We start from the raw sequence: 12,241 nt of genomic DNA, 5'->3' as shown, positions 1-12,241 counted from the left end.
GGGTCATCCAGTTCTGTTCACCGACGTAATTATGCAATCTATTTGCTGTGCCATTTGTTGATGATTTTATTATTTGCCAGAAATCCCTCTTATGATGCCCATTTGACAGCCGTAGAAATGTTTCGGCGTCTGCTTGGTACATTGATGCTTTATGCGCATTTAGCCAGTTTTTATATACTTTCTTCACTAAAGCTGCTGTCTGTATGTCCTTTATGAACTTAGTTTTCTTTGACACATGGACTGCTTTCCTCAGTTTCTTCCTCTCTTCGACCAGGACCTTGTCATATGTGTGGCTAAAGCCAATCCGATTTGATTTTGAGTTCTTAGCCATATGACGATAGATGTTTAGATGTTGTGAAAAATCCGGAGCAGTTTGGACGCCCTTGGTATATTTTTTAATCAGGTCTCCCACGTCTCCTACATTGACTTTAAGTTTTATTCTTCCACCAGATTCTTCGATAAAAGACAGCATCTGACTTCTTTTCTCCTGAAGTGATGTCCACGTGAATTCTAGCACGCTATGGTCACTATTTCTGGTGGGTACGATTCGAAATTTGGAGATATGGGAGAGGAATTCTCGGGTGACAAAAACATGATCTAATGTTGCTGTCGAGGCGCCTTTTTCCCAGGTTGACAAGTCTTCCTCCTCGCTTCCTCTCAAGAAGTGGAGATTAAACATGTCATATACCTTCATTTGTTTAGCCCATTTGTTTACTCTTTTAGTAGCTGAAATGTTGAGGCGGCATGTTGTATTTCTTCGTATGACATCTGGGTATGATAAGTTTAAATCACCACATATTATCAGATGAGACAGGTCGTGTTCAGAGGAGATTTTCTGAAGTATGAAGTTTGCTTTGTGAAGAAACTGTTCATCGCTTTGGGCCATGGGATTCCAATAGGAGTTAATTATTATTATCTCCTCGACACTGGAACGGGTCGAATGGTGATGGCTCCTTTCCCACTTTAATTGGAGGACCTGAAAAAATAAAGATGATTCAATCACCTTTATGACTCGTAATTCATTATATGACCTTAGCAAGGTCAGAAGGCCTGAAGACAGGCGGCCAAAAAGTTCCTTTGCCGCAGGTCTCAAAGTTTCAAATCCGTCCATATGCGGTTGGTCCCTTAACGAGGTCTCTTGGAGACATAATATGTCATAGTCACCCAAGTGAACATCAGAGGGTCTCAATAAGTGTTCAAAACCTCTTGTGTTCCATGAACCGAATTTCAGGAGAGTCCCCTTTGTATGATCAGCCTCAAGATGATCTTCCGTAGCTAGCCCTTCCTGGAGTGGCTAACTTCGATTTCCCGTCTATCGGGCTCCAGGTCCATTGCTTCCCTTCCTTCGTTCGACCTTGATCTTTCTCACTTTTTTGCATGTTGGTTGCTCCCGGTTCTTCTGCTTCTGATGCAAAAGCTATCCTTAATTTCGGCAATGGGCCTTTAGGTATTCGACCCACATTCAAGGGGTCCAAATACAGTTTGGTACTGTCTGTTTCTGGTGGTGTATGGATTCCTTTTGATGTCTTGTCGTAAAGAAGGTGGTTTCCTTCCTGGATTATTACAGAATCACTGTCCTTTCTCTCAGTTGACACAAGGTCCCTAGGGATGACCTCTTTAGGGTCTGTTTTTCTAGGGCAAGGACGTGTCGTCGTTTCATGTTTACAAAGCTGATTATGAGAATTGTCTGTGTGAATTTTGGAAATCAGCTTTGAATCCGGTATCCAAACATTTGTATCACATTCTGTTAGGTCATAGACTAAAATAATGAGGCTTTCCACCGCTTGTAATATTAAAAGACGCACCACCAAGGAAGGTATGTGTAAATAGACATTATCCAATTTACCTTTGATTCCAAACTCCACCATGTTTATATCCTCTGTTCTGATTACCCTTAATACACTGGAACAGGGCCATGATGTTTCTCCTGTTTAAAATCACTGTATCTGATTTTTCAATTGCCTTACGGAGGAAGTTTCTTTCACTTTTTATTTTTTCCTTGTAGCTGAGCCTTTCCCCCTTTTTTGTTTTGAGTCCTTCTACGGTCTTTCAGACCTCTCCTTTTTTTCGTTTTCCTTATGACCTTTAGCGTCATGATTTACGGTCCGTCTCTTTCCTGCCCTAGAGGGTGATGGCCTATGTTTCCTCTCCCACTCGGGATCTTTATGATGGTTGGTGGTTGGAATGTTAGGGTCATCACACTTTCTTGGTTCCTAGAAGGACCAGTTCTTCTTGTGGACTATAGTGATCGACCTCCCTTGGTGAGACAGTTCAGCTTTTTCCCTCCTTTCAGCAATGGACATGACTGGAGGAGAATGAAAGCCCACTTTGTCCTTTTTAGACTCTTTGGATAATTTTTGTAGGTATCTGTTCGCCTCCCCCTGACAGTAGAGGTCGGACTCCGAGCCTTCTTTTAAATGCACTGATAAGTCCAGGAGGTCTGCTAAATCGCTTCCTAACTGGTCAGTCACTTGACTGGTTGATGTACATGTCGGACGCAAGTCAGCAAGAAGGGGCTTTGAAGTAGAAGTTACAGTTGATTCTTTTAGATCTCTTGTTTGAGCTAAGACTGAGTGGGCCCTCTCGTCTTCGCTTTCGTCGGTTTGGTCGACAATAGAAATGGGGGACACCAGGTTCTCCACGAAGGTAACACTCTTTGCTGCCTGTCCTTTAGTATTCATTGAAGGCAGGAATACCGGGTATCTGTCATCTTTCGGTGCGTTCGTGTTCTGTGATCGGGGCAGGGGCACTTCTTCTATTCCTTGAGTGTTGATTACCCCTTTCAGCTCCAACACTATGCAACCATTCAAAGTTATTTTTTGGGGGATTTGCTTCGAGGATCTTTTCTCTTTTTCATCCATTTTTCTTTTTACCCTGCTGTGGCAGGTTGGTTGTGGTTGAACTGTGCTTTTATTAGAGATTATGTCTTTGACTTTACAAAGTGAGACCTCTTCTTCCACATGATTATCGTTAGGTGTTATTATCATTCAATTCGATCACCTTCGTCAATGGCGTTTGAGTGGTTGTTGATAATAGGATCACGTTTTCTGTTTCATCACTTTGATCCTTCATTTCAATTTTACTGATGTCTCTGGTGTGTGTCGTTTTGTTACATACAAGATCGTTCAGTTTTTTCACACGCCCTGATGTAGCCTTCCAGGTAAGTCATTTTCGTATATGTCATTGCAATCAATGTGGAGTGGTCCTTAAGTGTGTCATTGATTCCCTCGTAGAGTTTTGAGAACGGCGCCATTGTGATTGTAACGGTTGACATCAGGGCCATCAGATCAGTTTTTTTTGAGGATGAGTCCTTCACTGTATGATCCGACAATCTAGATGATGGTCTCCTTCCAGATGTGACAAAATGTTTACAGATTCTAGGCTTCTGTTAATTCTGGGCGTAGAGTCGTTTGGCTCATTAACCGAAAGCCGAAGAGCAGCCTTGGGCGCCAATGGGTTCAGTTGAGCAAGTTCTTGTGAAGGGCCAGTAATTTTTGTCTTCAATGGTGGCTCTTTCAATGATGCTTTATCCATGGCTATCAGATGGAAAAATGTATCCTGCATGTCAGTCTTGTTAGTCATGGGGACCTCTTTAGTGATTTGGTTTATTGGTGACTTAGCGACTTTGTCGCCCAGAGACGACAGGAGGAGAGCTTGCTTTTGTAGATTAAGTTTCTGCAATAGCTTCCTTAGGAGTTGATTCCACAACCGTCTTGGCACCCCATTCCCCCTTGTTCTGGGAGTTGTCAGCAATGTTTTAAATCTGTTGTTCTCCGAACAAGATTCCTGTTCATTAGTTAGTCCCTGACATGGTGGACGGCACGGTTGCCCAAGAACAGGATCTTGATGAATATTTGTTTCTGGATCTGTGCCTGCCCACGAGAAGACTTGAGAGTGCCGCTCTTTGTGTTTCTTTTTGAAGAAGAATTGCAGGAGAGAAGAGTCTTCTGGAACGTTCTTTGTCTTTGAGTTAATTTTTTTGTAAATTCTTAATGATTTGTCTTTGTTACCCTTTGGTCTGTGATGTAACTCCTTTTTCTTTAGAATTGCTGGAAGAGTTTCACGTGTTTTTTACTTTTTTGATCGTTGGTTTGATGATCTTTTCTGTTAAATGATCTTTTCTTAAAACCAGTGTTTTTTGTTTTTTTGTTGATGTTGTTGTTTTCTGGTTGTATTGAAGGGTGTCCAAATCCGTTGAGTTTAGACATTTTTCAGGATCTACGATTACATCCAGGAGTTCAGTGTGTTGAAAAACATTATTTAAAGTGTCAGATGTCTCTTTAAAGGATTCAGAATTATTGGTAAGGTCAACACATTGCGAAATGACCTCTGGTAGACATAACGAAGGACTCCCAATGTCCTTCGTGCTAGGAATAGGATGAATGTCAATTATTACATGCGTTTTGTTAAAGCCTTGTGGTTGCAGGGCTGAGTTCAGTAGCAAATTGGGCACCCCAGGAGCAACAACATCTAAAGTTTTATGCGAGCTTGATGGAGACCGCACCACACACGCCATATCATCAGGTACACCTGAGGTTACCGGGTGTTCTGTATTATAGCCTACATTCTCCTCAGTGACACTTGTTGTCTGCGGTACGATGGCCGTTTTCAGAGCGAGGAGGGGGGACTGCACCAGGGACTCCACTGTGGCAGCCGATACAGACAGAGGAGTCTGTGAGAGAGGATTCTGTGCCGGGAGCACACCCGCGGCCCGACTCGTCTCCCCGGCCCCGCCCCCGCTACCCCAAGGTTTCACTTCTTCGCCGGCGTTGGAGGGGCGGGCCAAGGAGTTGCACCGCTGAGGTTTCAATTGACTCTCCAGACGCTGCCCCGAGCTCGGTCCCCGTATCAAGCCGACAAGGGACGTTAAGGGGGGGACATACTGTTACAAAGCTGGGGGGATCTGATGTTTCCATAAACGAATGTGCGGAAATGCTCTGCAGCAGCATGTTCATGTGAGAGGTATTTACAGTTTTATTATTAGCAGTCTTACCTCCTATTGAGAGGGGGCAAACAGGGTTCAAAGGGCTTCTGTGCTCCAAGCCATTATTAGGTTCCCCTCGTTGGCGTTGACTCCTAAGGCGCCTCCCCTCATCTTCTGTGGTCCAATTCGTCTCCATCGTGTGCCGGAGACTGCCGTGTACTGCCAAACTCAGCTGCCAAACTCTGTGGCCACTCTGCGGCTGCAGGCAGTTTAAGCAGGCTAAACTCATCTTGCTTTGGACAGGCAGAGACAGGGAAGAGAGACTTCAACAGGATACTTGGTCAGGGTCTGCTGCCGTGGACTGCCAAACTCAGCTGTCAAACTCCGCGACCGCTCCGCAGCTGCAGGCAGTTTAAGTAGGCTAAACTCCTCCTTTGCACAGCCTCAAACAGGTTATTGTTGTTCACAGTGTGTGGTTAAAAAAATCCACTTTTGTTACTTTATTCAGCTTTGTTGGATCATGTCCAACCACCGAAATATGATTAGTTGCTCAGTTCCTAGCCCAGGGGTCTCCACGTTTATTCCTCGAGATCCAAACCCACCCCATGTTTTCAGGATATTCGCAAAATGCATTTGAATAGAGGGTGTCTAAGTGGGAGTTATTTACATGGTCTGTGGTTATCCTGAATAATTGTGTGGTCCTAGCTCTCATGAACCAGATTTGGAGACCCATGGCCATGACAGTCCATTGTGTGAACCCCTAAAATGTATCTTAAAGGTCTGATTACAGTAATCCTTTCCCCCCACCTTTTGTAGATGCTGTATATGAAACTCCTGCTAGTTGGCTGAACAGGATTCCGGAACAAGATGAAGAAACATCTATTGTAAAGCTTCAAGCCTGGTGGCGAGGGATCCGGATACGGGCCATTATGCAAGCTAGAAAACTGGGTAGGCATATGTAGGAGAATCACTGACATTGTTTGCATGCCGAGAAATAATTTGCTTGAACCTATTGTTGCTGAATATGAATCTATGGCTAGCTCAAGTTATTATTATTTTTTTTTTATTTTATTGGTTTTTCCAAACCTTTAAAAGTGACGACATATGTACAAACAACACTTAGACATACAAACAAACAATCATCAGTATTAGCCTTTTGTGCGAGTTCCATTCACAAAGTTATCGTACAGGTTATACCGTGACAGGTTTTACTAATTTGATTCCCCTAATGGTGCCATCATCAGACTTTATGAAGTTATTCATAAACATGATCCAGAATCTGATGGTGTCTGCTATTTCCCAACATCTAGTAGCTTTTAAAAGCCAGATAGCCTTCTTCGAAAGGTTGCCAAATAACATTTTAGATATGATATTGACATGTGCACCAAATCAGAAATGTATTTATTTTTTATGCTGGATACCCAATTGCCCTTGGGCCATGTTTGGAAACACACCTCATCCTCTGCTGTTACTACCCCCTTCTCTACCGTCTTCCTCTCTGGTCGCCAGGTCCTTCTTAATGCTCCTCATATTATTCTCAAACACTCTCAACCCACCTGTCACAACCTTCTCCAACAACCCACACTAGCTAAGTGGGACCCATGTTTTTTTTAATGCTCTCCCTTAGCTAGGCACTTGATGAGTAACTGCATCTGTGTTTGGCAATTTGGACAACGTTGTGATTGACTACAGACCAGTAGTGCGCCTGGCCTTGCTTTGGGACGTGGGGATGTAACAATCCTTTATTCGAAAGAAGTGGACCAAGAGCCATTTCTGCTGCAAGCCAATATGTCTCATCCTCCTTATCCGCCACAGGCTTTAAACCATTTACAGCGAAGCTGGAGCATTTTAAACTGATATTGCTCTTAGCGCTGGTAGGCGAAGCAAGGATGATACACAATCATCAGAGGCTATCAGCATTAGACCCCAGCTACTGATTAACCTTTTAATTTGAAATCAAGTAAGCCTGGGGTGAAGGGGGTGAGGGGCAGGGAAGAGGCTATGATGCTAGCCAACCTGTTCCCTTTGATGATGATACCATCTAGATCCCTGCTCAATGAAGACATCCAAAACACTCACTCTTAGAACCTTGTTATGAGTCAGGCAGTATGTTTTCAGAATGTCCAGATTAATCAAAAGGAAAAAACAAGTATTTCCTAACCATGTGACATTGATGGAAATGGCTGTGGGACTGCAGCAGTTCATACCGCATCTGTTCCATAAAACAAAATTCATAGATGGGTAAGAAATGATCTGTTCATGTATTGCACCTTCCCTGCACCTGCATCAAGCAGCACTTAATTTGTCCAGGCCTATTTATTTGCATCCCAATTATTAATCTGCGATTCACATCCTGGAAAAGCCCCCTCCCACTCTTGAATTTGCGCAATACTATACATTATTTTTGAATAATGCATCAGAATGGGTACATCTGGGATGTTTTCATTTCATTATTATTATCATCATTCTATTTCTGTACCACACATCTAGCTTGGGAGCAAAGGAACACTGGGAATGATTGTAGTTCAAAACATTGGTGGCAAGAGTTAAGCGAGTCATCAAGTAAACATTAGTAATATATGGATGGGGTGTGCACACGATAGCAGGAATCTAGGGTACACCGAGGTGTTGTTGGAAGAGCTAGAATCTTCGGTACTTTCCTAAACTGAAGGAGACTTGGAGCAGTTCGGTTTGCCACTGTGTTGGAGCTCCAAAGCACTACAGCGTAGCATGAAAAAAACTGTTTCCTATTTTTTTCTTGAGAGCCACTCTGGTTTCCCGACTAAAGACCTTGCCCTTCCCATTCCTGCCGCCTGACAGAGAGAGCAAAAATCTGGATGCCATGGGATGCAAGTTCTTAACATCCAGGAGCATTGTGTTGAAGGTGGTCAATGCCACTTGTAAATTGGTGAAATATAACTATGGTGCGTGGGGTAGCTGAGAATCTGCTTGCTGAAGAGGTGCAGAGTTTCAACTCTCTTGATTGTGATGGCAAAGATGACGCATTCCAGACTTTGCAGTCTGTCCTGGATACTGCTGACTGCGTTGCGCATGCATTGGGCACCGGGTCTATTCTAAGCTGTCATCCAGAATGAGGACCTAGGGATTTGCTCCCGACGTCCTGTCCAAACTCCTGGATATGGCCTATGACGGGAAAAATCTGTTTGGGATGAAGGCCACCAAACTGTTGCAGAGTTTTAAGGCCTCCATGGCCACACCTAATTCCTTGGGACTGGCCATGCAGCAGCCTTCTACCTCAGTGCAGAAACATCCTTTCTAATGGATTCCTTTCTCGCATGCATTCCTCATATATGATACTGTATTTGCAACGCTGCTTTTCTTCTGAAGCTTTTTTTAGGGCACATGGCGCAGCTCCATGTTTGCACTTCCTGTCACTTCTATGTGCTGGTCATGACATCAGGGCCAACATATATCGCGGTGCTGCGCCCTCTGGCCTGAGTTACTTCTTTCTGTGCACTCTGTTTACTCCAGGAGCACGCTCTTTAGTTTTTCTGTCGAGAATGGTCAACCCCACTAAGGTCTCTGAATTTAATCCTTGCTCAGATTGGGGCCGACAACAAATGTATTTGTCGGATCCCCATAGGTTTTCTCTTTACTGCTTGGGGAGAAGCACGATACACAAGAATGTGGTTAATGCAAATTCAAGCATACCAAGGGTGGCAAAACTCTTCACCTACTTCCACAAGGATAAGGGTAAAGTCGGGTTGGGTCTTTGGAGGTCAGAGAGCCTTTCTGAAGACAGGAGGTCTCACTCCCCGGGTAGATCTTTTACTATCACTCTTCTTCATGCTCTAAAAAGAGCAGTCGCCATTCTAAGGACTCCCTTAAAGTGGCGCCACAGGTTCAATTCCCCACCCAATCCTCCACGCCAGAAGAATAGTAAAGCTTCAGTTTGAAGATGCTCAACATCTTAGCCAATGCCACAGCGGCCTCACCCCTGCACCAAAGGTGCCTTCGGCTCCAATGGGACTCACTGCGTTGTCTCAGACCAGCAGAGGTCCCACAGGTGAAAACTCCTGCACGTCTTTGGGCTCTGGCCTGATCTCCAAAGGCACATCTCCCGATGCTAAGGCCTCGATGGCTGAAGTCGAAGGTTCCGCCCTGTTCAACATCATCATTGCCAATCTGCACTGATGACGCAAGAGTGCTCCTGGTATACATCCCACTTCTTCTGAAACCGTTCATGTCGAAGATGGGCCAGAGTTTTGGATCAGGAGGAGGACGTGGCTCCCTTTGAAATGGAACCCATAAATTCCCGGGAAGCAAGAGATTTCCTGGAGGTATTTTGCAAGGAAGGTGCAGCCCTCTGTGACCTGGCCCAGACATCTTATGGCTAAGATTACTTAGACTCTCTGCGTCACTGACTCGTCCAGGCCTAATGTCCATTTTGAGCCGACAGACATCCTGGACAACGGGCCCAAAAGAAAAACATTGTTGCCTTTTAATGCAGCTGTAGGGGCTGCAGTGCTAGAGGTGTGGGAAAGGCCAGTTCTACACCGTCAGTAGATAAGGAGCTGGTAAAGAAACATTGCCAAACTCCCTCTGATCCTGCATTCTTGTCCACCCATACCTTCCCTGAGAGCTTTAAGGTGCAGGTCGTAATGGCTAAGCTGAAAGCGTCCACTTTTCCCACTCTTCCCCGTGACCGGGAAAAAAGCTGTACTCTTGGAAGAAGAAGTTGTTTGTTTTGGGCAGCCTTGCTCCCTGGGTGGTGAGCACCTCCTGCGCCCTAGGAAAATTCTCCTTTGGTCAGTGGCAGCCGAATAGGCCAATCACTTTCCAGAAGGTTATGTAAAGGAGAGTTTTCTGGCTCATGTCTAGGATGGCAGAGATTCTTTCGCCAGATTTTGCAGTCGGGGCTTGACACAGCATAGTACAGTGGTTTTTTGACACTCTTGGAAGCGGACATCGGGCTTCGCCTAGGACGTACAGGCCAAGCTCCTGGACATTCTCTTTGACGGGATTAATCTGTTTGGAGCAATGGGCGATAATGTCTTGTAAATGTGTCAGGTGTCCAATGTGACAGATAATTCTTTGCAACAGCCCACCACACAGCCGAACAGGGGTTGTGGTGTTTGCCTCTCTGCCTCCTGTGCTCTCCCACAGAGAGGTCAGTCTGCCCCAGGAAGACTGCAGGGCAGGTACTTCCAGAGGAGTAAAGGGAGATGTGCCCCTAGAAGTGGTCAAGCAGCAGCCGCTGTCCCCTCAGCAGCTTATCGTGTGAAACCCCTGTGAGATGGACTTTTGCCACAGGTCCCCAGTAAGAGGTGGAGGGGGAATTTCCCTGTTCAGCACCGAATGGTCATGGTCCACGTCCGATGCTTTGGCCTTGCAGGTCGTACAACAGGGATACTGTCTCTCTTCCCTTCAGTGTCCTCCTGACCACTTTCCTCACACCACCCCTATACCTGTGGACTGCATCCTTCTGGAGTAGGGCCATCAGATACCCTTGAAATGAGCGGTAGAACTGGTACTGTATTCCAAATGAGGGAAAGGGTGGTACTCGACTTACCTTCTGGTGTCAAAGAAGGACAGAGGCTTGTGTCCGATCCTGAATCTACAGCAGTTGAATTTGTACCTATGAAACAACAAATCCAAGATGGTGACTCTTTCCCTGACCCTGCAAGGTCTCGATCTGCAGGACTGATTAGTTTCACTGGCCCATCAGGAGGAATACTTCCATGTGCTGTGAAGGCATCATGAAGGAGGAAACAGACAACAGATTCCAGCTTCAACATAATTAACTTTATTAACTTACATGTCAGGATGGCGAAAGGCCTAACTTGCCCTATGCTAAGGTGGGATTTCCCTACCTAAACAAAACTAAGGAAAGTCTGAGTCAAAGAGTTCAACTTAGGAATCTCTCTGTGTCCAAAAGCTATGCTTGCCCTCCCAACTATTACCAGACAATGTGTAGGGATTTCAGCAATCAAAAAGATAACAATGTTCAACACAAAGTCCTGAACTTCTTCCAGCTCGCAGCTCTCTTTCAGCTTCCTTCCCCAAGTATAAAATAGTTAAGTCTCAAAATTCCCTTTCTCAGAACTAGAATATAATAGTCTCTACGGGTCTCAGGGTTTCCTTTCCCAAGTTAGGACTCGGGTTTCCCTTCCCCAGGTTCCAAATCACACAACTTAAATTACCTTGAAATGAAAGACTTCTAGTCAGGATTCAGGGTTCCGTTCCCCAATTTCCAAATGTCACAATTCCAAAAGAAACACAAAAAGGCACTTGACTTCTATAGTATAGTTGGACTTTGTTATCAAATGTATCGTTAAGATAATTTTTTTGCTTTCCCACAGGTTGAAAATGTCACTAAATCAGGCTTCAGTATCCTTTGTTTGCCTATTAATTTCACATCATTTTATATTGCAGCATGCAGTGATTGGTTTATATTAATTTTAGTACTCCAGTGTATGATGGTTTATATTGATTTAAACTTTCTTTCCTTCTTTAGATTTCATCCGTTTAATTCTGTTTAGTAGTAAAGTCTTAGCTCTGTTTAAGAGCAAAATCTTAATTCAATTTGGTGTTCAGTAATTGTTCATTTCGCTTTGAGTACATAGTTCAATGTGCGGAGACCTTCAAAAACTTGTTTCTTGCTACAAGCGACCACTCTGATGAAAGATATACAATTTTTTGTAATATTGAGCAAATGTAACTGTTCGTTATGCTTTAATTGAATAGTTTGGTGTTCAGAGACTTTCGAAAATGTGTTCTATGCCACACGCGACTACTCTGATACAAAGTATGTCTCTTTGTTGTATTGTTAACAGATATAGTTGTTTGTTTCACTTTAATTTGGCATCTCACTGAGCAGAGACCTCCGAAAACGTGTTTCAGGCTACACGCAACCACTCAGATACAATGTATTTCAGGAAACGCTTCAGTTCACACACATGCACTGGGTTTCTCAAGCATTAGAAACTCACCGGTCGTTTTGAATGCTTGTGCTGCAGCGTGGATCACACAGCCTTCTCCCTTCTGTGTCTGGGCTCCAGTTCCTGTCCCTGCGACACTCCTGGGGTGGTCCTCCACCCCAGGGGAACAAGCATGTTGCATGGAAAGGAACGGGCAGCCTTGCTGCACGACTCCCTTCAACTTTCCTAGTCTGCTCCAGGGAGTCCCCACTCCCACACCATGCAGTCTAGTCTGCAGCTGCCTGCACCGACATCCTGGTCCTGCTCCTGTCGATTCCATCTACCACTAAGTTGTATTCCATTTATACACCTGCAGCCCCTTGACAGGCTGCAGATGTGGATGATTATTCAGCCCTGCCTGACTCTCATTTAAGAG

General features: G+C 44.6%; 1 protein-coding gene across 2 annotated transcripts in view; it reads left to right on the top strand.

Annotated features, from left to right (window-relative positions):
* The window catches only part of ADGB (androglobin), a 2,161,023-nt gene that overhangs the window by 1,225,490 nt on the left and 923,292 nt on the right, over positions 1-12,241 (top strand). For both annotated transcript variants that reach the window (XM_069606692.1, XM_069606693.1), the window contains one exon: positions 5,741-5,872. In XM_069606692.1, coding sequence (XP_069462793.1) covers positions 5,741-5,872 — 132 coding nt within the window. The remainder of the gene's footprint in view (positions 1-5,740; positions 5,873-12,241) is intronic.

This window comes from Ambystoma mexicanum, chromosome 4p, assembly GCF_040938575.1.
Source record: "Ambystoma mexicanum isolate Mex_15411 chromosome 4p, UKY_AmexF1_1, whole genome shotgun sequence".
Classification (NCBI taxonomy): domain Eukaryota; kingdom Metazoa; phylum Chordata; class Amphibia; order Caudata; family Ambystomatidae; genus Ambystoma; species Ambystoma mexicanum.
Note: the sequence above shows the minus strand (reverse complement) of the source record. Positions and strands in the feature narration are given on the sequence as shown.